We start from the raw sequence: 22882 nt of genomic DNA on the forward strand, positions 1-22882 counted from the left end.
CATAAAACATAAATATTCTGTACAAATAGGCAGATATGCACATTACATCCTGCCAGTACCAAACCTACAGTATGTTTATGGCTTTTTCTACCCTCTGCTGCCACCTCCTGGCCATGCTCATCTACTGTAGTGTGTGTGTGTGTGTGTGTGTGTGTGTGTGTGTGTGTGTGTGTGTGTGTGTGTGTGTGTGTGTGTGTGTGTGCGTGCGTGTGTGAGAGAGACGTTCCCAAAGAATTTGAGCAATGGTAAGAGTCCCTCGATAATTAACTTGTCGTACTGAGATGGACACTCTCAGCTCAACACCACTTTTCTCCACTGGATGTCACATGCTTAAAGGAGCTCTATGTGAGGACTATCTCAAACCACTCTTAACTGGTTAGGGGTACAGACTTTGTGTCATGCATGACTAGTAATGTTAATTGGATACTTTTGCTTGAGCTTAACACTTATAGCCATTGCTTTGCCTTGACCCTAACATGACATGTCTCCCAAATCCTGGCAGGCAGAGATGGAATCTGTGCTGCCACAAGAAGCCCTGCAGAGGACAGTGATTCTCCACAAAGGGTCCATGTCAAAGTCAAGGGACGCTGCACAGTAAAATAGTGAACGTTGTCTGGGAGAAAGCTCTAAGTACAGGCCACAGAATTAGGTTATATGCTATCAATCCATTCTTACTTCTGGTGGATATTAGCAATAGAGCCGACTGGATATAGACCAACTATATCAGTCAACCTATAGCTATAGATTGCATCAAATAAATTATCATTTTTAAAGTGTTCTCGTATCACTCACTCAAAAAAAAGAAGCCAACTGACATTTACTCCTGAGGTGCTGACCTGTTGCACCCTGTACAACCACTGTCATTATTATTATTTGGCCCTGCTGGTCATCTATGAACATTTGAACATCTTGGCCATGTTCTGTTATAATCTCCACCCAGCACAGCCAGAAGAGGAAGGCCACCCCTCATAGCCTGGTTCCTCTCTAGGTTTCTTCCTAGGTTCCGGCCTTTCTATGGAGTTTTTCCTAGCCACCGTGCTTCTACACCTGCATTGCTTGCTGTTTGGGGTGTACAGCACCTTGTGACATCCACTGATGTAAGAAGGGCTTTATAAATCAATCTGATTGATACATTGCTTTCCAATTTTACTAATACATTCACAATATAGATTATGGTGACAGTGTCAAGTGTGAATCAGGGCTATATCGAGATTCATGTATAACATTTTTATTTGCCATCAGCGTGCCTACCTTGGTGCCAGTCTCTGTATGCGTCTCCTTTAAGTGTGTTTTATCACACGGTTGATGACGCTCTCTCGTGCTGTAAACACGGCTCGCTCAGCTGCGTGGCGGAGACAGCTCATACCAAGGGCCCGAGGTAGGCTACTGTATTTACGTAGACTGGGCTATTAAAACGCTGTTCACCTCCTCATATGATATCTGCAGAATCTCCTGTCTGAGGTGCAATGGCTAGGAAGACTGACATTCCTCCTTCATACTATGGTGAGTCGCCACGTTCGTCTTTGTTTAACGTCGGTAACCGTTCTTTCTTCAAGACATGACAAAGGATAGCCTACAACAGTATGCTTACTTTTGTTATTGGGTCGCTTCTGGCGCTAGCTCTGATTTCCAAAATCGAACATTGTAGCAAGATACAATACAATATTATGCAAATGTAACGCTCATATAAAGCGATACTTTGTTACAAAACTGGATGCCGAATTAACCATGCGTGTTGGCTACCAAAATAACAATGTTTTAATTTCGAAAGTAGGCCTACTGGATATAATAATGCCATGATATTGTTTAATTCACTCCAGTCATGAAATGTAACAAGTGAAACTTTCTATTATAGTTTGGCTATGGAGCTCTGCTTTTGTTGATCACAGAATACAGTGCACCCTCTTGGGGATTAACACTTGGCGTGCAGTGTACACAAACATATTGGTACAAAGGTTATTGTTACAGTTTTAAACGCATACTCTGGTTAAATTCAACAATTATTATTAAAACGTTTCCATTTTCCTGTTCAACCATTGACAATAGATGACTTAAATGTATTGTTTTGATTAAGAAAACAAGGGAATTGCATCTGAAAGCCAAGATAAACAACAATGCTCATAAACAATGTCCATTGTTATTTGGCAAATAGGCAAGCAATGTAAAGAGAATATTTGTTTCCCTTTGTCCCTAAGTGACAGTTTTCTGAATGGTTGGCATATGGATATTCAATCTCTGGGCAGATTTACTGTCCATTAGCTGGTCCTCTTTGTTAGGTTGTTTATGAAAATGATATAATCCTGGACTCGTGCCAGATGCCATAGAAGCCACATAACTACAGGATTTCAAGTGTGAAATGACAGCTTTTATGAGCAATAATACGGTAATAACACAGTTTACCCCAGATTATTAGACAAAGGAGCACTGATACAGTATTGCAGGCAGAGCTATGTAAGCTCTAGCTATGGCTTATGTAATTACAGAGTAATAGTCAATACACTGAATGCTATTTTACTCATGTCTGTTGTTATTACAGAAAGTACATGTCACAACGTCTTAAAAGTAGTGATTTTACAGTCATGATTATAGGATGGCTTGACCCTCATTATAATCAATCATTACTGTGCATGATCAATCATTATAATTGGGTCATCCTTATAATAGCTGAATGAGTCACAAAACCAGTGTGTGAGCCAGCCCAGTCCAAGCAGCTTATCTGAACACATACAGTATCTTATCCACAATGTAGTCTTTGAGACAACAGGCAAAGGTAGGCTACACTTCCCTAGTATTTATTTGGACAGTGAAGCAACATTTTTTTTATTTGGCTCTTATACTCCAGCATTTTGGATTTGAGATCAAATGTTTTCATGCATAGCTATCTGTTTTACCATTTTGAAATGAATGCACTTCATGTACTCTACATGACCAAAAGTATGTGGCCACCTGCTCGTCAAAAATCTCATTCCAAAATCATGGGCATTAATATGGAATTGGTCCCCCCTTTGCTGCTATAACAGACTCCACTCTTATGGGAAGGCTTTCAAATAGATGTTGGAACATTTTTGCAGGGATATGCTTCCATTCAGCCACAAGAGCATTAGTGAGGTCGGGCACTGATGTTGGGCGATTAGGCCTGGCTCACAGTCGGTGTCCTAATTCATCCCAGAACTGTTCGATGAGGTTGAGATCAAGGCTCTGTGCAAGCCAGTCACGTTCTTCCACACCGATCTCGACTAACCATTTCTGTATGGACCTCGCTTTGTGCACGGGGGCATTGTCATGCTGAAACAGGAAAGGGCCTTCCCCAAAATGTCATTGTATTCTGTAGCATTAAGATTTCCCTTCACTGGAAATGAAAAACCATGAAAAATGAAAAACCATGAAAAACATCCCAAGACCATTATTCCTCCTCCACCAAACGTTACAGTTAGCACTATGCATTCGTGCAGGTAGCGTTCTCCTGGCATCCGCCAAACCCAGGTTCATACGTCGGACTGCCAGATGGTGAAGCTTGATTCATTACTCCAGAGAACGCATTTCCACTGCTTCAGAGTCCAATGGCAGTGAGCTTTACACAACCTCAGTCGACGCTTGGCATTGCGCATGGTGACCTTAGGCTTGTGTGCAGCTGCTCGGCCATGGAGACCCATTTCATCACGCTCCAGAAGAACAGTTCTTGTGCTGACGTTGCTTTCAGAGGCAGTTTGGAAATTGGTAGTGAGTGTTGGAACCGAGGACAGATGGAGGTTACGTACTGTGAGATTGCGTGGGCTACCACTTCACGGCTCACAAAAACAGCACTTCCAGTTGACCAGGGCAGCTCTAGCAGGGCAGAGATTTTATGAACTTGTTGGAAAGGGGCATCCTATGATGGTGCCATGTTGAAAGTCACTGAGCTCTTCAGTAAGGCCATTCTACTGCCAATGTTTGTCTATGGACGTTGCATGGCTGTGTGCTCAATTTTATTATTATTTTGTAAATAACAGCTGGTGCACGATATCTAAGGAAGTCTTGAGGTTTTGCTCACCTGAGGTAAAGTATCTCATGATAAGTTGTAGACAACACTATCTACCTAGAGTGTTTTCATCTGTATTTTTCGTAGCTGTTTACATACCACCACAGACTGATGCTGGCACTAAGACCGCACTGAATGAGCAGTATTCCGCCATAAGCAAACAAGAAAACGCTCACCCAGAGGCGGCGCTCCTAGTAGCCGGGGAGTTTAATGCAGAGAAACTTAAATCAGTTTGACCAAATTTCTATCAGCATGTTAAATGTGCAACCAGAGGGGGAAAAAAACTCTGGGTCACCTTGACTCCACACACAGAGATGCATACAAAGCTCTCCCTCGCCCACCATTTGGCAAATCTGACCGTAATTATATCCTCCTGATTCCTGCTTACAAGCAAATATTAAAGCAGGAAGCACCAGTGACTCGATCAATAAAAAAGTGGTCAGATGAAGCAGATGCTAAGCTACAGGACTGTTTTGCTAGCACAGACTGGAATATGTTCCGGGATGTTCCAGTCATTGGCTTCATCAATAAGTGCATCGATGACGTAGTCCCCACAGTGACCATACATACATACCCCAACCGGAAGCCATGGATTACAGGCAACATCCGCACTGACCTAAAGGCTAGACCTGCCGCTTTCAAGAAGTGGGACTCTAACCCGGAAGCTTATAGGAAATCCCGCTATGCCCTCTGACGAACCATCAAACAGGCAAAGCGTCAATACCGGACTAAGATCGAATCGTACTACAGCGACTCTGATGCTCATCGGATGTGGCAGTGCTTGCAAACCATTACAGACTACAAAGGGAAGCACAGCCGAGAGCTGCCCAGTGACACGAGGAAAATAACACTGAAACATGCATGAGAGAACCAGCTGTTCCGGAAGACTTTGTGATCACGCTCTACGCAGCTGATGTCAGTAAGACTTTTAAACAGGTCAACATTCACAAGGATTACCAGGACGTGTACTGCAAGCATGCGCTGACCAACTGGCAAGGTTGAGGTTGAGCGCCAGTTCTAGGTCGAAGAGGCTTCTAAACAGCTTTTACCCCCAAGCCATAAGACTCCTGAACATCTAATCAAATGGCCACCCAGACTATTTGCATTACCCCCCCCCCCCCCTTTACACTGCTGCTACTATGTTGTTATCTATGCATCATCACTTTAGTTAATAACTCTATCTACATGTACATATTACCTCAACTAACCGGTGCTCCCGCACATTGACTCTGTACCGGTACCCCCTTATATATTGTCTCACTATTGTAATTTTACTGCTGCTCTTTAATTACTTGTTACTTTTATTTCTTATTCACATTTTTTAAAAACATTTTTTAACTGCATTGTTGATTAGGGGCTTGTAAGTAAGCATTTCACTGTAAGGTCTACACCTGTTGTATCCGGCGCATGTGACTAATACAATTTGATTGGATTGAGTGTTTGTTGCAGCTCGTTTCAGTCGCTCGCCTACCAGGGATGTGTCGGTGTGTCCAAACTTTTGACTGATACTGCACATATTCTATTCTTATTAACAATAAAAGTGACTCCAATATGTCACAATATCTTATTTACCAGTCATTTCTATTGGGCACAACGGCATCTGAAATACAATCAAAACAACTGCAAATGCATCCAACGAGTTTATAGAGTCACAAGCTTGATGTAGTCATTGCATGCTATGAGTATGGACCCAAATACTAAACTTTTGACTAAATTGAAAACACTAAGTGAATATGTGTATATACAGTGGCAAGAAAAAGTATGTGAACCCATTGGAAATACCTGGATTTCTGGATAAATTGGTCATAAAATGTGATCTGATCTTCATCTAATTCACAACAAAAGACAAACACAGTCTGTAGACATTCACAGTGCAGGGTGGGAAAAGTATGTGAACCCTTGGATTTAGTAACTGGTTGACCCTCCTTTGGCCACTCCAGGAGGCATATTTTCTTTTGTTGAAGCTTATTTTCTTCTGTTGATTTACTTCTGTGTTTTGGGTCGTTGTCCTGTTGCATCATCCAACTTCTGTTGAGCTTCAATTGGCGGACAGATAGCCTCCTGCAAAATGTCTTGATAAACTTGGGAATATATTTTTGTGTCGATGATAGCAAGCTGTCCAGGCCCTGAGGCAGCAAAGCATCAGCAAACCATGATGCTCCCTCCACCATACTTTACAGTTGGGATTAGGTTTTGATGTTGGTGTGCTGTGCTGTGCCTTTTTTTCTCCACACATATTGTTGTGTGTTCCTTCCAAACAACTAAACTGTAGTTTCATCTGTCCACAGAACATTTTGCTAGTAGTGCTGTGGAACATCCAGGTGCACTTTAGCAAACTTCAGACGTGCAGCAATGTTTTTTTTTGGACAGCAGTGGCTTCTTCCGTGGTGTCCTCCCATGAACACCATTCTTGTTTAGTGTTTTACGTATTGTAAACTCGTCAACAGAGATGTTAGCCTGTTCCAGAGATTTCTGTTAGTCTTTAGCTGACACTCTAGGATTCTTCTTAACCTCATTGAGCATTCTGCGCTGTGCTCTTGCAGTCATCTTTGCAAGACCGTCACTCCTAGGGCGAGTAGCAACAGTTCTGAACTTTCTCCATTTATAGACAATTTGTTTTACCGTGGTCTGATGAATATCAAGGCTTTTCAAGATACTTTTGCAACCCTTTCCAGCTTTATGCAAGTCAACAATTCTTAATCTTAGGTCTTCTGAGATCTCTTTTGTTTGAGGCATGGTTCACATCAGGCAATGCTTCTTGTGAATAGCAAACTCAAATTTTGTGAGTGTTTTTTTTATAGGGCAAGGCAGCTCTAACCAACATCTCCAATCTCGTCTCATTGATTGGACTCCAGGTTAGCTGACTTCTGACTCCAATTAGCTTTTGGAGAAGTCATTAGCCTAGGGGTTCACATACTTTTTCCAACCTACACTGTGAATGTTTAAAATATGTACCCAGTATAGACAAGAAAAATACAATCATTTGTGTGTTATTAGTTTAAGCACTCTATTTTGTCTGTTGTTGTGAATTAGATGAAGATCAGATCAAATTTGATGACCAATTTATGCAGAAATCCAGGTAATTCCAAAGGGTTCGGATACACTATACAGTGGCAAGAAAGAGTATCTAGTCCCCACATTTGAATGTGTCATATAGTGTATTCAATTGAATCAAAAGTTTAGTATTTGGGCCCATATTCATAACATGCAATGACTACAACTAGCTTGTGACTCTATAAACATGATGGATGCATTTGCAGTTGTTTTGGTTGTGTTTCGGGATTATGTTGTGCCCAATTGAAAATAATGGTAAGTAATGTATTGTGTCATATTGGCACCACTCTTTTATTGTTAATTAGAATATAATATGTTTCTGAACTCTTCTACATTAAAGGGATACTTCGGGATTATGAAAATGAAACCCTTTATCTACTTACCCAGGATCAGATGAACTTGTGGATACCATTTTTATCTCTCTCTGTGCAGTTTGAAGGAAATTGCTAACTAACTTTAGCACAATGACTGGAAGTCTATGGTAAAAGCTAGCAGGCTAGTTTTACCATAGACTTTGTCATTGCGCTAACGCTAGTTAGCCTTGGCTTGCCAAACTACCTCTAACGTGATTTATACTGGACGCAGAAACATTAACAATGTTTATCCACCAATTCATCTGACTCTGGTGCAGTAGACAAAGGGCTTCATTGCCAAAATCCTGAAGTATCCCTTTTAATGTGGATGCTACCATCATTACAGATAATCATGAATGAATTGAGAATAATGATGAGTGAGAAAGTTATAGATGCAGAAAGGTCATGCCCCATAACATGCTAGCCTATCACCATTACCACCAACTGGAGAGGTTAGGATTGTCTTGGTTGTATGATATTTATGCATCTGCTACTTTCTTACTCATCATTAGTCACAATTCTTTCAGGATTGTCCTTAATCATGGCAGCATCCACGTTAATGTAGAAGTGTTCAGAAACATATTCTATTCTTATTTACAATAAAAGTGACTCCAAAATGACACACAATACATTATTTGCCATTCATTTCTATTGGGCATAGCATCATCTGAAGCACAACCAAAGCAAACTGCAAATCCATCCAACAAGTTGGTCGAGTCACAAGCTTGATGTCGTCATTGCGTGCTAGGAATACGGGACCAAATACTAGACGTTTGACTAAGTGCAATACACGATAAGTGAATTTGTCCAAATACTTATAACGCCTTCAAATGGAAGGACTAGATACTTAAAGTGCTTTCATTTCTAAATGGTGTAAAAAAAAGATACTGTATGTATGAAAAAATCCTCAAATAAAAGGTGACATTATGTACTGTCACGTCATAAAACAAAATGCTGGAGTATAGAGCCAAAGTATAGAGACAAGTTCTAAATAAATATGTAGGGGAGTGTATATAGTAGAACTAATTGTCATTGTTAGTGAGTGTCATGGTCCGTATATTCAGTATGACTTCATGGGAAAGTTGCAGTGTCTGTCATCTCTCTCCACACTAACCCTGTGTGTCACTCGGTTCCCATGACTCCAGGCCCCTGCCAATCATGTTTCTAGCATGTCAGCTGGAGTTTGACCTCTTACCCCAAACTCAGGATTCAGCCCACACTTTAACGGGATAGTTCGGGATTTTGGCAATGAAGCCCTTTATCCGCTTCCTCGGAGTCAGATGAACTTATGGTACCATTTTTATGTCTCAGCGCTGACACTAGTTAGCAGTGGGCGCAATCTTAACGCAAAGATTGGATGTCGTCGGGAAAAGCTAGCATGTCTTTGCGCTAAGCTAGGTAACGAAGTCTCGCAAAACTACCTCCAAATTCCTTCATACTGGACGCAGAAACATAAAAACGGTACCACATGTTCATCTGACTCTGGGGAAGTAGATAAAGGGCTTCACACAAAATCCTGAACTATCCCTTTAACACTGTGATGAAGCAGAGCTAGAGAGAAAGCTTTACTGCAACATTCTGAACATAAAGTTTCATTTGATTGTATGCTTATGGTGTAAACTACCTGATCACTCCAATGCAACACGTTGCTGTAATTATATCTAAAGGATGGGAATAAGCTCCTCCATCTGAGAAGGGAATTGAGGCTCTGCGTCTTTAAATGCAACCTGGGCAGTTGGAGACTTAGTCAGTGGCGCATGGAATGGAGTTGTGCTGACTCCCCATGTTTAGGTCAGCTGATCTGTTCAAATGGCCTCTCTCTGGTGCTGTTGCTCAGTCAGCCAGACGGTCCAAATGGTCTTTCACAGGCAGAGAGGGATACTAGGGGTGAAAAGTCTATCCTCCTCCCCAACCTGCTTTTAGCAAAATGGAAATGGATGAGATGGTCACACACACACACACACACACACACACACACACACACACTAGGCAAGCAAGCAACAATACACATAGATTTGATGCAGACATGCTCAGTTTGTGCACATTCTATCACACACCAACTTTCACACTTCCAGTGCTTTTTCACAGACAATCAAAAAAACGTTATTAAGTGACAATTTAGATAGAGTAGCGTTCACCGTCAAAAAATGATGAGCTGGGCACCTTGATAATTAACACATTTCTCGCATGATCAGCTTGCCTGAGTGTGGCATTTTTACACCCATGATTGGCTTTTAAGTGCCTCGGCTCTCTGCTACCACTCACTCAATATGAAGACTGATTGTATCACAGTGTGGTACTCCTACACACCTTCGTTTACTCTGTATGATGCTCGTACTCATTATTTTGAACGAGGTTATGTTCTTCTGCTGTGAAATGCCTCAGCACTTTCCTCAGACTATTACAGTGGAGCCTATCACGGTTGCCTGAAGTTTCGGAGATGATGACAGACTTGAGTCAGTTAAAAACTTCCACAAGCACACATTGTATCAAGTCAGGCGAACATGAACTGCCTTTTCTTGACCCTGCGCAAATTGAACAGAGTTGGCTCTAAATGGACAACTATGTCTCTTTGTTTCAGGAAACGCTATGCACACAGGCGTTGCTTCAATATCCAATTTGCAGCATGGATACAGTCCTTCTCTATGTTGGACTGCTGGGCTAACTTACAACGACAGTGATTTATTAAGCACAACCCAAAGACAGAGTGAATGAGACGGCTGCAATCACAGCATGCAAACAGCTTCAGGTCTTTGTTTGAGTCTGATACTGTGAGGTCGGGGATCATGATGACGGTGGTGGAGCATTACACGGTGTCGAATGATTCAGGTCCAACAACCGATTCCACACACAGCTGGATCATTATCCTGAGATGAAAGTCATCGATTGCTGCTCCCTTGCTATTTATTCTGTATGTGGGGCTGCAGAGGTGAGGGCCTTTATGTAAAACACTTCAAGGATATGCTATTATACTGGGTTCTCAGCCAACTCCACACTGATGTGAATTAGAAAAGGACTGAGAAATAGAGAGAGGAGAGCGAGAAATGAAAAAGCGCTAGAGGCATAGGCTTATGAGAATCGCTTAGCCTGAGGATAAGCACCAAGAGGTTCTAAATGAACATTAACCACATTAAGAGGCTGGCCCTCCCTCAAGGCCCCAAAATCAATTCTTACTGTCACTTAATCAATTAAGTTAACTAAGTGATTGTTTTGGGTACTGGCTGTAACGCCACATGCAACTTAAGTCAAATTGGCAACAGACTGATATTAGAGAGTTGTTGTGCACGTCATTGAAGTGTCACATTTGATTAGATGGTCAGGAGTCTTATGGCTTGGGGGGTAGAAGATTTTTAGAAGCCTCTTGGACCTAGACTTGGCGCTCTGGTACTGCTGGCCATGTGTATTGCTGTGAATTGTTAGATACTACTGCACTGTTGGAGCTAGGAACACAAGCATTTCGCTACACCCGCAATAACATCTGCTAAATACGTGTATGTGACCAATCACATATGATTTGATTTGATCACTGTATTTAGTCTGAAATGCAATGTGTAGTGTTAATAACAATAAAGGAACAACATTGCGTGCGTTTGTGTGTGTACTTGATTTAGCATTTAAGCTGTGGTGCCTCTCCCCAAACCTACATATTACACAAGCCCCGGAAGGCGGAAGGTGAATCGAGATTAATAAACAGGCGTCGTTTCCCGCGTCTCACCCCTAAAATCCATATAAACCCAAACCAAAGCCAGTTGAGCCTGTCACTGGTCCAGAATGAGACTCATTTCACAGGAAAATAGGGCCGCTAGTGACATGCCTGGGGACCTAGCTCCCCCCCCCCCCTCCCATCACAACCTGCTACATCAAACAAGTAGCCAAGGTCACAGTCCCCCAAACACACGGCATGCTTGCCTCTCTTTCTCTCTACTCTGGCTCTGTCTGCTGCAGGCTAGCTGTCAGAGGCTGACACTAAAATGCTAACCCTAACCCCCTGGGGGAGCCCACCCTGTGCCCTGCTGCCTCTCTCCCCCCTACAGAGTGGATGTCAGTGTGGTGTCTTATGGTTTTGGAACAGGGGGCTGTTTAAATATTGCTCCTATGTTGAAGTCCACTCCAGATATGCCAGCCACAGTGCATTTGTGGTTCTGGTGGCTCAGTTGGTTGGAGCATGGTGGTTGTTAAGCCAGAGTTGTGGATTTGATTCCTGCATAGGCAGAGGATCTATTGGGGGTAATTGAGTTAAGCTGAGTGAGGACTCAGGAGTCTGTGATATAAGTGCAGACATTTGGGAGTTCTAGTTTGTTAAAGGAGAGGATAGACTTTTCCAGGTGTATGTGACATTAGTGAGAGCGAGAGGGAACAGTGCTGAGAGAGAGAGAGAGAGAGAGGGAGTGGTTGTGTATGCATGTCCTAATAAACTAAAATATAATACAGCCCTCTAGAGTGTTTAGACCGCTTTGATTTCTTCTGTGATGGATTCCAAATCCTTTATTTAGGTTGGGCCATAGCAGGGAGAGTGGGTAGTGTGATCAGCATGCTGCACCCAATGTGAGGCTCAGCACGGTTTTATGTTAAGGCAGTTCTCACTGTGTGTGTGTGTGTGTGTGTGTGTGCGCATGCTCGCACGTTCAGTGGGGTTTACTAATATCTAATATACTAATAACACTTTGACGCCGAAGGTCTGCCCTAAAGATCCGCTCTCTTGACCCTTGGTGTCCCAAGCTTGTGATAAGTTGGGTTTGGTGGAGTGTTATGACAGAACACAGACGGACTGGGTCGATACAGTATACAGGCCAGAGAGAAGAAGATGAGCCTCAAAGAACTGCTACGGTTTTCAAATCAAATCAAGTGGAATTGTATTTGTCACATGCACCGAATACAACTGGTGTAGACCTTACCGTGAAATGCTTACTGACACGCCCTTAACCAACAATGCAGTTTTAAGAAAAATAAGTCTTAAGAAAATATTTACTAAATAACCTAAAGTTTAAAAAAGGAACACAATAATGAGGCTATATATACAGGGTGTACCGGTATTGTAATATGCACATGTAGGTAGGGGTAAAGTGACTATGCATAGATAATAAACCGTGAGTAGCAGCAGCGTAAAAAAAGGGGGGGTGGTCAATGCAAATAGTCCGGATAGGCATTTGATGAGCTGTTCACCCATCTTATGGCTTGAGGGAAGAAGCTGTTGAGGGGCCTTTTGGACCTAGACTTGATGCTCCGGTACCGTTTTCTGTGTGGTAGCAGAGTGGCTGGATTCTTTGGCAATTTTTTGGGGTCTTCCTCTGACACTGCCTGGTATAGAGGTCCTAGGTGGCAGGAAACCTGGCCCCGGTGATGTAATGGGCCGTACGCACTACCCTCTGTAGCGCTTTGCAGGATAGAATTATGGTAAGGGCAACGGAGAGCTTTGTACACGTCTCTGTGTGTGGAGTAAAGGTGGTCTAGAGGTTGTTATTTTTAGCAATCTACACACAATACCCCATAATGACTAAGAGAAAACAGGTTTTTAGATTTGTTTTGAAATGTATTAAAACTAAAAACAGAAATACCTTATTTCCATAAGTATTCAGTCTCTTTGCTATGAGACTTTAAATTGAGCTCGGGTGCATCCTGTTAACCTTGATTGTCCTTGAGATGTTTCTACAACTTGATTGGAGTCCACCTGTGGTAAATTCAATTGATTGGACATGATTTGGAAAAGCACACACCTGTCTTTATAAGGTCCCACAGTTGACGGTGCTTGTCAGAGTAAAAAACAAGGTGACCAAGAATCCGATGGTCACTTTGACAGAGGTCTAGAGTTCTTCTGTGGATATGGGAGACCCTTCCAGAAGGACAACCATCTCTGCAGCACTCCACCAATCAATCAATCCATCAATCAAATGTATTTATAAAGCCCTTCTAACGTCAACTGATGTCACAAAGTTCTGTACAGAAACGCAGCCTAAAACCCCAAACAGCAAGCAATGCAGATGTAGAAGCACGGTGGCTAGGAAACACTCCCTAGAAAGGCCAGAACCTAGGAAGAAACCTAGAGATGAACCAGGCTATGAGGGGTGGCTAGTCCTCTTCTGGCTGTGCCGGGTGGAGATTATAACAGAACATGGCCAAGATGTTCAAATGTTCATAGATGACCAGCAGGGTCAAATAATAATAATCACAGTGTTTGTCTAGGGTGCAACAGGTCAGCACCTCAGGAGTAATTGTCAGTTGGCTTGTCATAGCCGATCATTCAGAGTATCTCTACCGCTCCTGCTGTCTCTAGAGAGTTGAAAACAGCATGTTCCACAGGGTTCCATAGACGCAGGCAGAACAGTTGAAACTGGAGCAGCAGCACAACCAGGTGGACTGGGGACAGCAAGGAGTCATCAGGCCAGGTAGTCCTGAGGCATGGTCCTAGGGCTCAGGTCCTCCGAGAGAGAGCATTAGAGAGAGCGTTAGAGAGAGCATACTTCAATTCACACAGGACACCGGATAAGACAGGATAAATAGTCCAGATATAACAGACTGATCCTAGCCCCCCGACACATAAACTACTGCAGCATGAATACTCAAGGCTGAGACAGGAGGGGTCAGGAGACACTGTGGCCCTGTCCAACAATACCCCCGGACAGGGCCAAACAGGCAGGATATAACCCCACCCACTTTGCCAAAGCACAGTCCCCACACCACTAGAGGGATATCTTCAACCACCAACTTACCATCCTGAGACAAGGCGGAGTATAGCCCACAAAGATCTCCCCCACGGCACAACCCAAGAGGGGGCGCTAACCCGGACAGGAAGATCGCATCAGTGACTTAACCCACTCAAGTGACGCACCCCTCCTAGGGATAGCATGGAAGAGCACCAGTAAGCCAGTGACTCAGCCCCTGTTACAGGGTTTGAGGCAGAGAATCCCAGAGGGGAACCGGAGAGAGGGGAACCGGCCAGGCAGAGACAGCAAGGGTGGTCCGTTGCTTCAGTGCCTTTCCGTTCACCTTCACACTCCTGACCAGACTACACTCAATCATAGGACTTCAATAAAATAAAGACTTAAAGGTTGAGACAGAGTCTGCGTCTCTCACATGGGTATGCAGACCATTCCATAAAAATTGAGCTCTATAGGAGAAAGCCCTGCCTCCAGCTGTATGCTTAGAAATTCTAGGGACAGTAAGGAGGCCTGCATCTTTTGACCGTAGCGTACGTGTAGGTATGTACCGCAGGACCAAATTGGAAAGATTAGGCCTTTATGGTAGAGTGGCTGGACGGAAGCCACTCCTCAGTAAAAGGCTCATGACAGCACACTTGGAGTTTGCCCAAAATCACCTAAAGACCCGCAGACCATGAGAAACAAGATTATCTGGTCTGATGAAACCAAGATTGAACTGGAGGAAACAACTGGAGGAAACATGGCACCATCCCTACGGTGAAGCATGGTAGGGGCAGCATCATTCTGTGGGGATGTTTTTCAGCGGCAGGGACTGGGAGACTAGTACGGATCGAGGCATAGATGAACGGAGCAAAGTGAAGAGAGATCCTTGATGAAAACCTGCTCCAGAGCACTGAGGATCTCAGACTGGGGTGAAATTTCCCCTTCCAACAGGACAACGATCCTAAGCGCACAGCCAAGACAACAAGGCAGGAGTGGCTTCGGGACAAGTCTCTGAATGTCCTTGAGTGGCCCAGCCAGAGCCCAGACTTGAACCCGATCGAACATCTCTGGAGACCTGAAAATAACTGTGCAGCAACGCTCCCCATCCAACTTGACAGAGCTTGAGACGATCTGCAGAGAAGAATGGGAGAAACCGAAAAAGACTCAATGCTGTAGTTGCTGCCAAAGGTGCTTCAACAAAGTACAGTGTAATGGGTCTGAATACTTATTTAAAAGTGATATTTCAAATGTCTACCTGTTTTTGCTTTGTCAATATGTGGCATTGTGTGTAGATTGATGAATAAATGTAAAAAATCTAATTTAGAATAAGGCTGAAACGTCGAGACGCCTATGGATCTGCTGAGGGCTTTGCCTCATCAAATATGAATGAAAAGAGAAGTTCTCTCAAACCTGCACGCTGTGCTTGCTTTGCTAAGCTGTTGATATTTGCAATGCGGAACGTTGAAGATTTTTTTTCTGCATGACACCATGCTGAAAAAAGGGTGAAAGGGGTTGAGAAACACCCGACCCTCAAAGATGAGAAACACCCGACATTCTGCAGCCAGCCACTCTGTCTAATTATGTTCATGAATGGGCAGAATGGAAAAGGCCAACTGAAAGGCGTCTCAGCTCCAACCCAGGCGCTGCACCTGCAGTGGTGGAGCCGTTTGCCTGGCCACCCTATGAAAGAAGCCTGTGTTACATAGTGGAACATGAGGACACTGGTGCCTGTGTCCGCCTGTGTTGTTGTGTCTGTGTACTGGATGTGTTTATGGGGAAAGGCTGAGAAAGAGGAGGAGGAGGAGGAGGAGGAGGAGGAGGGGAGAGAGATGAGAGCAGGGGTAAACAGTGCCATACTGTACTTGGGTTGACATTGACAACAGTGTATATGAGGACAACCAAAAATACAAAAGCCCAATATATATCTCCATAAAGAGGTATTTAATCAAGGAATATACTGCTGTTTTTGTGGCCTTAACTCATCCCTGAATAATGGTTTTATAACAGACACAAATACAGTCAGTCTGGCATCCCTTTCTAGCCTTTTTACAAAGCCTCTTCAGCCCTATCACAGCCCTCTACCAAGGACATCCAGTCCGACCAAGGATAATGACACAATTCAGTTCAGTAAAAGGTCACATTTACAGTGATTTGAAAAGATCTTTGCCTAGTAGTTTTTTCTCTCTCCCAGTAATAAGATGCATTTTAGTTTCTGCTATATCTACGTTGCTCTCACATGGAACTAGACCAAGAACTGACTGAATGAATTGTTATATTATCCAGAATCAGACAGACTATTTGCCTGGTGAATCAGTTTGGGCACGAACTGTCTCCATTTACTCCATAAGTCTACACTATTACAACCAGCCCCATCAGGAGGGCTCCAGTAGAGGGACAACAGCATTATGTTCTCTTCCACCAAAAAACTTGAAATACAACATGATGAAAAACACCCTCAAATGATTTTCCCTGAAGCGCTGAGCTTTATCACTTCACGCCGGGCTGTTACGTTTGGAAAGGCTCCAGCACAGGCATTTTGAAGTTGCTTCCCACCACTCAGCTTACTGTTTGAAATCGGCCTGACTGAAACAAAGACTGTCTAGTTGAGGCTCTCCTATAATACTCACCGGACAATTAATTTTTTAGGTACTCCACCCCGTTTAGGAAAATGGCTGTGGCTTGTTATATAAAGCAGGCAGACCGGCATCGAGGCATTCAGTGACTGTTCGATGGAATGTTAAAATGGGCAAAACAAGTGACCTAAGAAACCTTGAGTGTGGTATGATCGTCGAATCCAGTATCTCAGAAACGGCCGCCCTCCTGGGCTTTTCACGCACGACAGTGTCTAGGGTTTACCGAGAATGGTGCGATTAACAAAAAACATCCAGTTAGCGGCAGTCCTGTGGGCGAAAAACAGCTCGTTGATGTCAGTGGTTGAAGGAAAATCGCAAGAATCGTGCAAGCTAACAGGCAGGACACAAACAGACAAATAACGGCACAGTACAACAGTCGTGTGCAGAAATGCCTCTCGGAATGCACAACTTGTCAATCCTTGTCACAGATAGGCTATTGCAACTGACGACCACATTGGGTTCCACTCAAATCAGATAAAAACATCAAGAAGCGGCTCCAGTGGGCACGCGATCACCAACACTGAACAATTGAGGAGTGTGAAAACATTGCCTGGAACATGACAGTGAGTGGCCTGCGCAGACCCCAGACCTCAACCCAATAGAGTATCTTTGGGATGAGATGGAACGGGCTAATTTGCAGCATGAATGTACCGCCGTCCAATCTGCAGCAACTGCATGATGCCATTGCGTCAGCATGGACCAACATCCCTGTGGAATGTCTCCAACACCTTGTAGAATGTCCTGTAGAATTCAGGCTGTTTTGTAGGCAAAGGGGGGGGGGGTCTTACCCGGTACCAGATGGGTGTACCTAATAAACTGTCCGGTGAGTGTATATCTTCAAGGGCATCCATTATTTAACCACTGAATGATTGGAATGTGGAATTTGAGGGGAGTGACACAACCTTGTTAAACCATCAATCTGTTATGTCATGGTCAATGATGGCAAGTCAATGCTGTGATTGACCCATAATCTTTAGCTTTGGCAGACAGAGGATGCAAATGGGATTGGAGTACAATGATTTGTGATATGTAATTCCATACCCAGTCTGCTCTCAATGCCCCAGAGAGTAGCTATAATGACCAGTTCATTTGCATTGGATGATGAAATTCTCCTACAAAAATTGCTAACATTAGACATGAGAGATTTGCTGAGCCTTGTTATTTGCTTGGACAAATAATGGCCACTAGCCTCTGTCTAGACTACGGCATCTGGCTTCGCAAGACTAACCCCTCACTACAGCACACATCACACATACTTGCAAACTGTACATTGCATTTGTTTATACATATTACCAACATCCTCATTCCTTATTTAAACACTGTAAACACAAACCAACTACAGACACATACTACCTACAGATAACTACAGACTAGAGGTTGACCGATTAATCGGAATGGCCGATTTAATTAGGACCAATTTCAAGTTTTCATAACAATCGGAAATCGGTATTTTTGGGCAGTATGATCTTCAGGGCTGCACAGAAATTCTCCATTAACTTCAGCCTTTGGAAACAAAATGGGACAGACACATTTGAAGACATTTCTTGAAGTAATTAGTTAGAAACATGACAGTCAAAGCTTAGAAAATCATGCAGTTATAAATGCTGGTGAATCAAATTTGAAATAAGTATATGTTACTTGACTCTTTATTGAAAACCTTATTTAGAAAAAGTTCAATATTTACCTTCAAAAATGATGCTGCTATCTTTAGGACATCAGGCACCATCAGTTTGCACCCTCGATGTTGCTGTGCACGGGTTCAACAGAGCCAACACAATGATGTTATCTAACTGCCACAATATGCCTCGCAGGCATTTTCCACATTTTGTTGACTATAGCCCTTCGTTCATCCTGACCCCAGCAACACATCACACATCCACTACTCTCTTTGCACTGGCCAAGTCTGAGTACAGTCATCAACCAAGGCCAAGTATACTGGTGGTTCAGTGTTACTGGTGAATGTCGGGCCCGCCGGTAATGTATAATGGGTCTATAGTCAGTTTTGTGAACCAGAGTAAAGCTCAGAGGCCTTCTGAGAGGAGGAAACTACAGGCTACTGTGGTGTGTACACTAATAAAGCCAAGCGTTCAGGATTCACAGGTTAGGCCCAATAAGCAAATCCTGGTTTAGTGTGTTTGTACTGATGAGAATCTAGTGAATTTCAGCCACTCATGTTGTTTGATTAATGTTGTAAGAGTGCTCTGGAAACTTGCATTTAGGTCTGTGAGTATATGCACCAAATAGTATGGTATAGACATTGATCGTCAAGCTGGTGACCGCTTTTTACACCCTAACAAGAGGCTGATGCCCACGGCCCCCATTGGTTCCCCAGTAGAACACACTGGCGGGCCTCTGCATGGACTTACTGAGTGTTCATCACTGACATAGAGACAGAGCGATATCTCAGGCTCTCCCAAGACAATTTCCTCCTGCCCCTTGCTGTTGCGCAATCTGTCCTCTTGCCGTTGGCTTCCCTTCATCTCTGTATGAATTCCCATCCTCAATCCTCCCCTTGATACCGACCCGTCTGTTTTCACCACGATGGCTGACAAAGACCAGGGAGCACTCAGTCGCTTGAAATATTCACACACCATAGCAATATCTATGAGAGAAAAAAATTCAGTCTATTTGCATTCTGCCTGGTTGCTTGAGTTCCGGTCCAAAAGATAGCCAGCTCACAACCCCCAGCAGCTGGAGCTCTAATTAGCTCTGATATGAGTTAATGTGATGCAACCTGCCAGCCACCGGTTTGTAAGAACATCCACCGGGATATAAAAACAACTTAAGGCAACTAATGATGCATCGCAGAAAGGTAGCTAGTTTCTATTAGTATCATACGCCTTGCGGAAGTGCTGACACAGATCCAACCAATCTCCTACTGCACAGGACCCACTTTCAATATCTACTCTGAAGCCATATACTGTAGGAATTGTCAATGGCGAATCTGTTTGGCCAATAATCATTGCCAGTTACTTGAGCTGGCTGTGAAAGTTCTGTTGGAAGCGTCTATAGAGGCAAACCGGCAACCCACACAGGCAAACCGGCAACCCAGGGACCCCCATCGTGTTATCAACAACAAAAAAGTCATGTCTTATCTTGTCGTGAATGTTAATGGCAAATAAGTAATCAACATTTCAAATTAATAGATTTGGTAGACAGTGTCATTATTTTGACCTCCACACAGTTCATTGGAAGAGGAAGTGGAAACTAACATCTAAGTCTATTAGCTAGAAAGGTATCTTTGCGGTGTAGAGAAAATGTTGCTGTTGTAAAGATCATTTCCAGCAATTCTAAACAGTTTGTTATGGAGCTGAGAGACAATTTTGTAGTTTTAAAGCTAATTTCCTGCAAGTCGATGCATTTTGCCATGGCTAATGCTATGTTTCTCCGCTTTTGATTCTCCCCGAGTGTCTAGCTTTTATTTGATTGTAAGCCTTGTTCTTATTGTCAGTTAGAAGTGACTCAAATCATATAAAAATAAATCCTATTCAATTCAAAACGGTTCTCTTTCTTGAAGTCTGAACAGCCAAAAAGCACATGGAATCTGATATTTTAAGCCACATTTTAAAACCACCTTCATGGGGTATTTGAAGTTGGATACAAATCTGATTCTTGACCAATTGGATATATTTGCCCCTCAAGTGGTTTTTAGATTGTTATTTGGCATATCTTGTTGCTTGCTAGCTACTCTGTTGACAGTTTGACAAGGACATGTGGTAGCGAACTAGCTTGTTAATTGTCCACAAACAAATAGGGAATGTGCTAGAAAGTGAAGCAGCTACCTAGCTAGCTAGTTGACAGCTTTGTCTAGCCAAAAAGGACTTGTTTTGTAAGTCAGATCATTATCACACTACGATTTTGAACATTCAAAGCAACTAGGAAATGTCCATGGCAGGCATGGTTGTCACCTTAGCTTGCTACATAACTTCTGAGTGACAGGAAGCACGAGCACCACCATAAATTAGCCTACACCACTGTGCACGGACCCATCGTTACCATGTCAACTAACGTAGCCATGTCAGCAAAGGACTTTTGTCAGAACACACAAATACGATTTGGTCACTTGTAAGAAAATGGATTTGAAAAGGAAAACGGATTTGAGCGTTAATAAGGCCTACAGTGTGAACGAGGCTTCACTTTTCAAAGATAGTATTGTTAACTTGACACTGAAACAGATTTTCCATTCTTTAAAATTAACACTTAGACTTAAAAACGTTGCTCCAATGACTGTAATTTTCTGGATGCAGAGACATAAAAAGGGTATCCGTGAAGGTATTCTGTTGCAGCTAGTGATGGTCATAAAATAATAATGTTCCACATAAATAATCCCCCAAAATCCCCCCCTCCCAAATAAAATCATGGGCCCCCTGCAGTACCTCGTCCGCGGATCCCAGTTTGAAAACCCCAGGTCTATACCTGGTGCAGGTGTCCTGGGTCCCATTCCAACATCTTGCACTGATGTAATGCCAAGTTTTTTTGTTGTTGCCGCTTTTGCCTGAGGAAATAGATGTTGTTGCTGTCATGAACTTCACGTCTTGGAACATGGCAAGCTAAAGCATACTGCCATAGTACAGTAAATGGCATTTCACTGCATCATTGATGTCTCATATCTTTATAGCATCAATTTGCATCCGTGTCTCAATCATATCGATGTAGTTTGCCAATTAAAATAAGTAAATGTGCTGTATAAGGCGGTAACACACTAGCCTGGTCCCAGATCTGTTTGGGCTATTTTGCAAACTCCTGTGGTCATTGTCATGCAAAACATGACCAGGCTATTAACACACATCAACTACGACTGCACCTGGTCCTGTGTCTACGTGTCCTTGGCTGAGAGATGCAGATTTATCCAAGAAAATCTCCAAGGTCCCCATCTTTTTATTTAGAATCAAAACACAACAGCAGTACAGAACAATAGGCTCCATACTCAGTGGTTTGGATTATAGTGTTTCTGTCGCAAGGGTTATTGGTTCAATTCCCTTGGATCTGATACATTCTGTACATCGCTTCGGATAAAAGCATCTGCTAAATAACTAATGACTCTTCCGAATGTTATGCTAATTAACTAATGACTCTTCCAAATGTTATGCTAATCAACTAATGACTCTTCCGAATGTCATCCCTGAATATCCTAACAGTGCCGCTCAGAGAATGTCTTCAACCAGAAAAGATGAACATCACAGCCATGGGATTGATCATCGACATAAGAGCGATTCCATGCGTCTTTCTCACTCTCTCTCCGTCTCAGCCAATGACATCCAGTGATTAATGAGTGCTCAGTTAAGAGGTCCAGTGCATAGTACAGTATCCATGGTGCTGGGTTCTGCCAAGTGAGCTGTATCTCTCAGAGCAGAAGCAGGTCTTCAGAGACAGGCAGATGGGAGATAAGCCCACTCATGCTGCTCTGAGAAATTACACTCTGTGTGATGATGAATGTGCTCACAGGAACCGTTCATACTGCAACTCCATGGGGGCACTAGCAAACCATATGCATTATGCATACACACACGTGTGGGCATACACGTCAACACACACACACACAAGTATACAGGCAACAGGCACACACGTGCGCATGCACACACACACACACACACATATATACGCACACACACACATAACCAGAGTTTTAGGAGGGCCACGTGGGGTGGTGTATAGTGGGTTTAAAGTGGGACTGATAACAATTACAGGGTCAAGTGGAGATTCCTGTGCAGTGACCCAGATATGCCTTCTGTGCTTCTGTGCAGTTAAATTAGATGATTTATATACCCCCAAAGGCTCTATGTGAAACACAAAACTTTCTGTTATCTGTAGCAGTGGTTCCCAAACTGTGGGGTGGGACTCAGTCCGGCTTTCAACTTACTCTTGAAAGTTGTAATAGTAGAATGCACAAGGTGCAATTTTGAAATTGGGTAATGCATCATCAGTTTTCCTCTTGTCATTGCATACCTTAGAGAGCTATTTATAACTTGTCAGAAATGTCCAGAACCACTAGCCTATGCCAGCTAATGTTTTTTAAGTCCATAGATTTTGTTGTAATCTTTGAGTCACTCAAATATCACATGAATACACATGTGACATGGCAAAATGTATAGAATTACAAGACAATTAGCTTTAAAACTGCAAAATGCTCTGTTCACCCGGTGACAACATTTGTAGGATTGCAGGAAATAAGCCTTCCACCAACAA

General features: G+C 43.1%; 1 protein-coding gene across 5 annotated transcripts in view; it reads left to right on the plus strand.

The window, feature by feature from the left end:
- Positions 1–1296: 1296 nt before the first annotated feature.
- slc44a5b (solute carrier family 44 member 5b) overlaps positions 1297–22882 on the plus strand; it is a 50707-nt gene continuing 29121 nt past the window's right edge. For 4 of the 5 annotated variants that reach the window (XM_020498548.2, XM_020498549.2, XM_031786347.1 and 1 more), the window contains exon 1: positions 1334–1503. In XM_020498548.2, the coding sequence (XP_020354137.1) occupies positions 1467–1503 (37 nt within the window). In that variant the 5' untranslated portion in view covers positions 1334–1466. Of the gene's footprint in view, positions 1504–22882 lie in introns of all 5 variants that reach the window. The other variant, XM_031786348.1, reaches the window with a different exon arrangement.

Source organism: Oncorhynchus kisutch, linkage group LG13 (genome assembly GCF_002021735.2).
Source record: "Oncorhynchus kisutch isolate 150728-3 linkage group LG13, Okis_V2, whole genome shotgun sequence".
Taxonomy (NCBI): domain Eukaryota; kingdom Metazoa; phylum Chordata; class Actinopteri; order Salmoniformes; family Salmonidae; genus Oncorhynchus; species Oncorhynchus kisutch.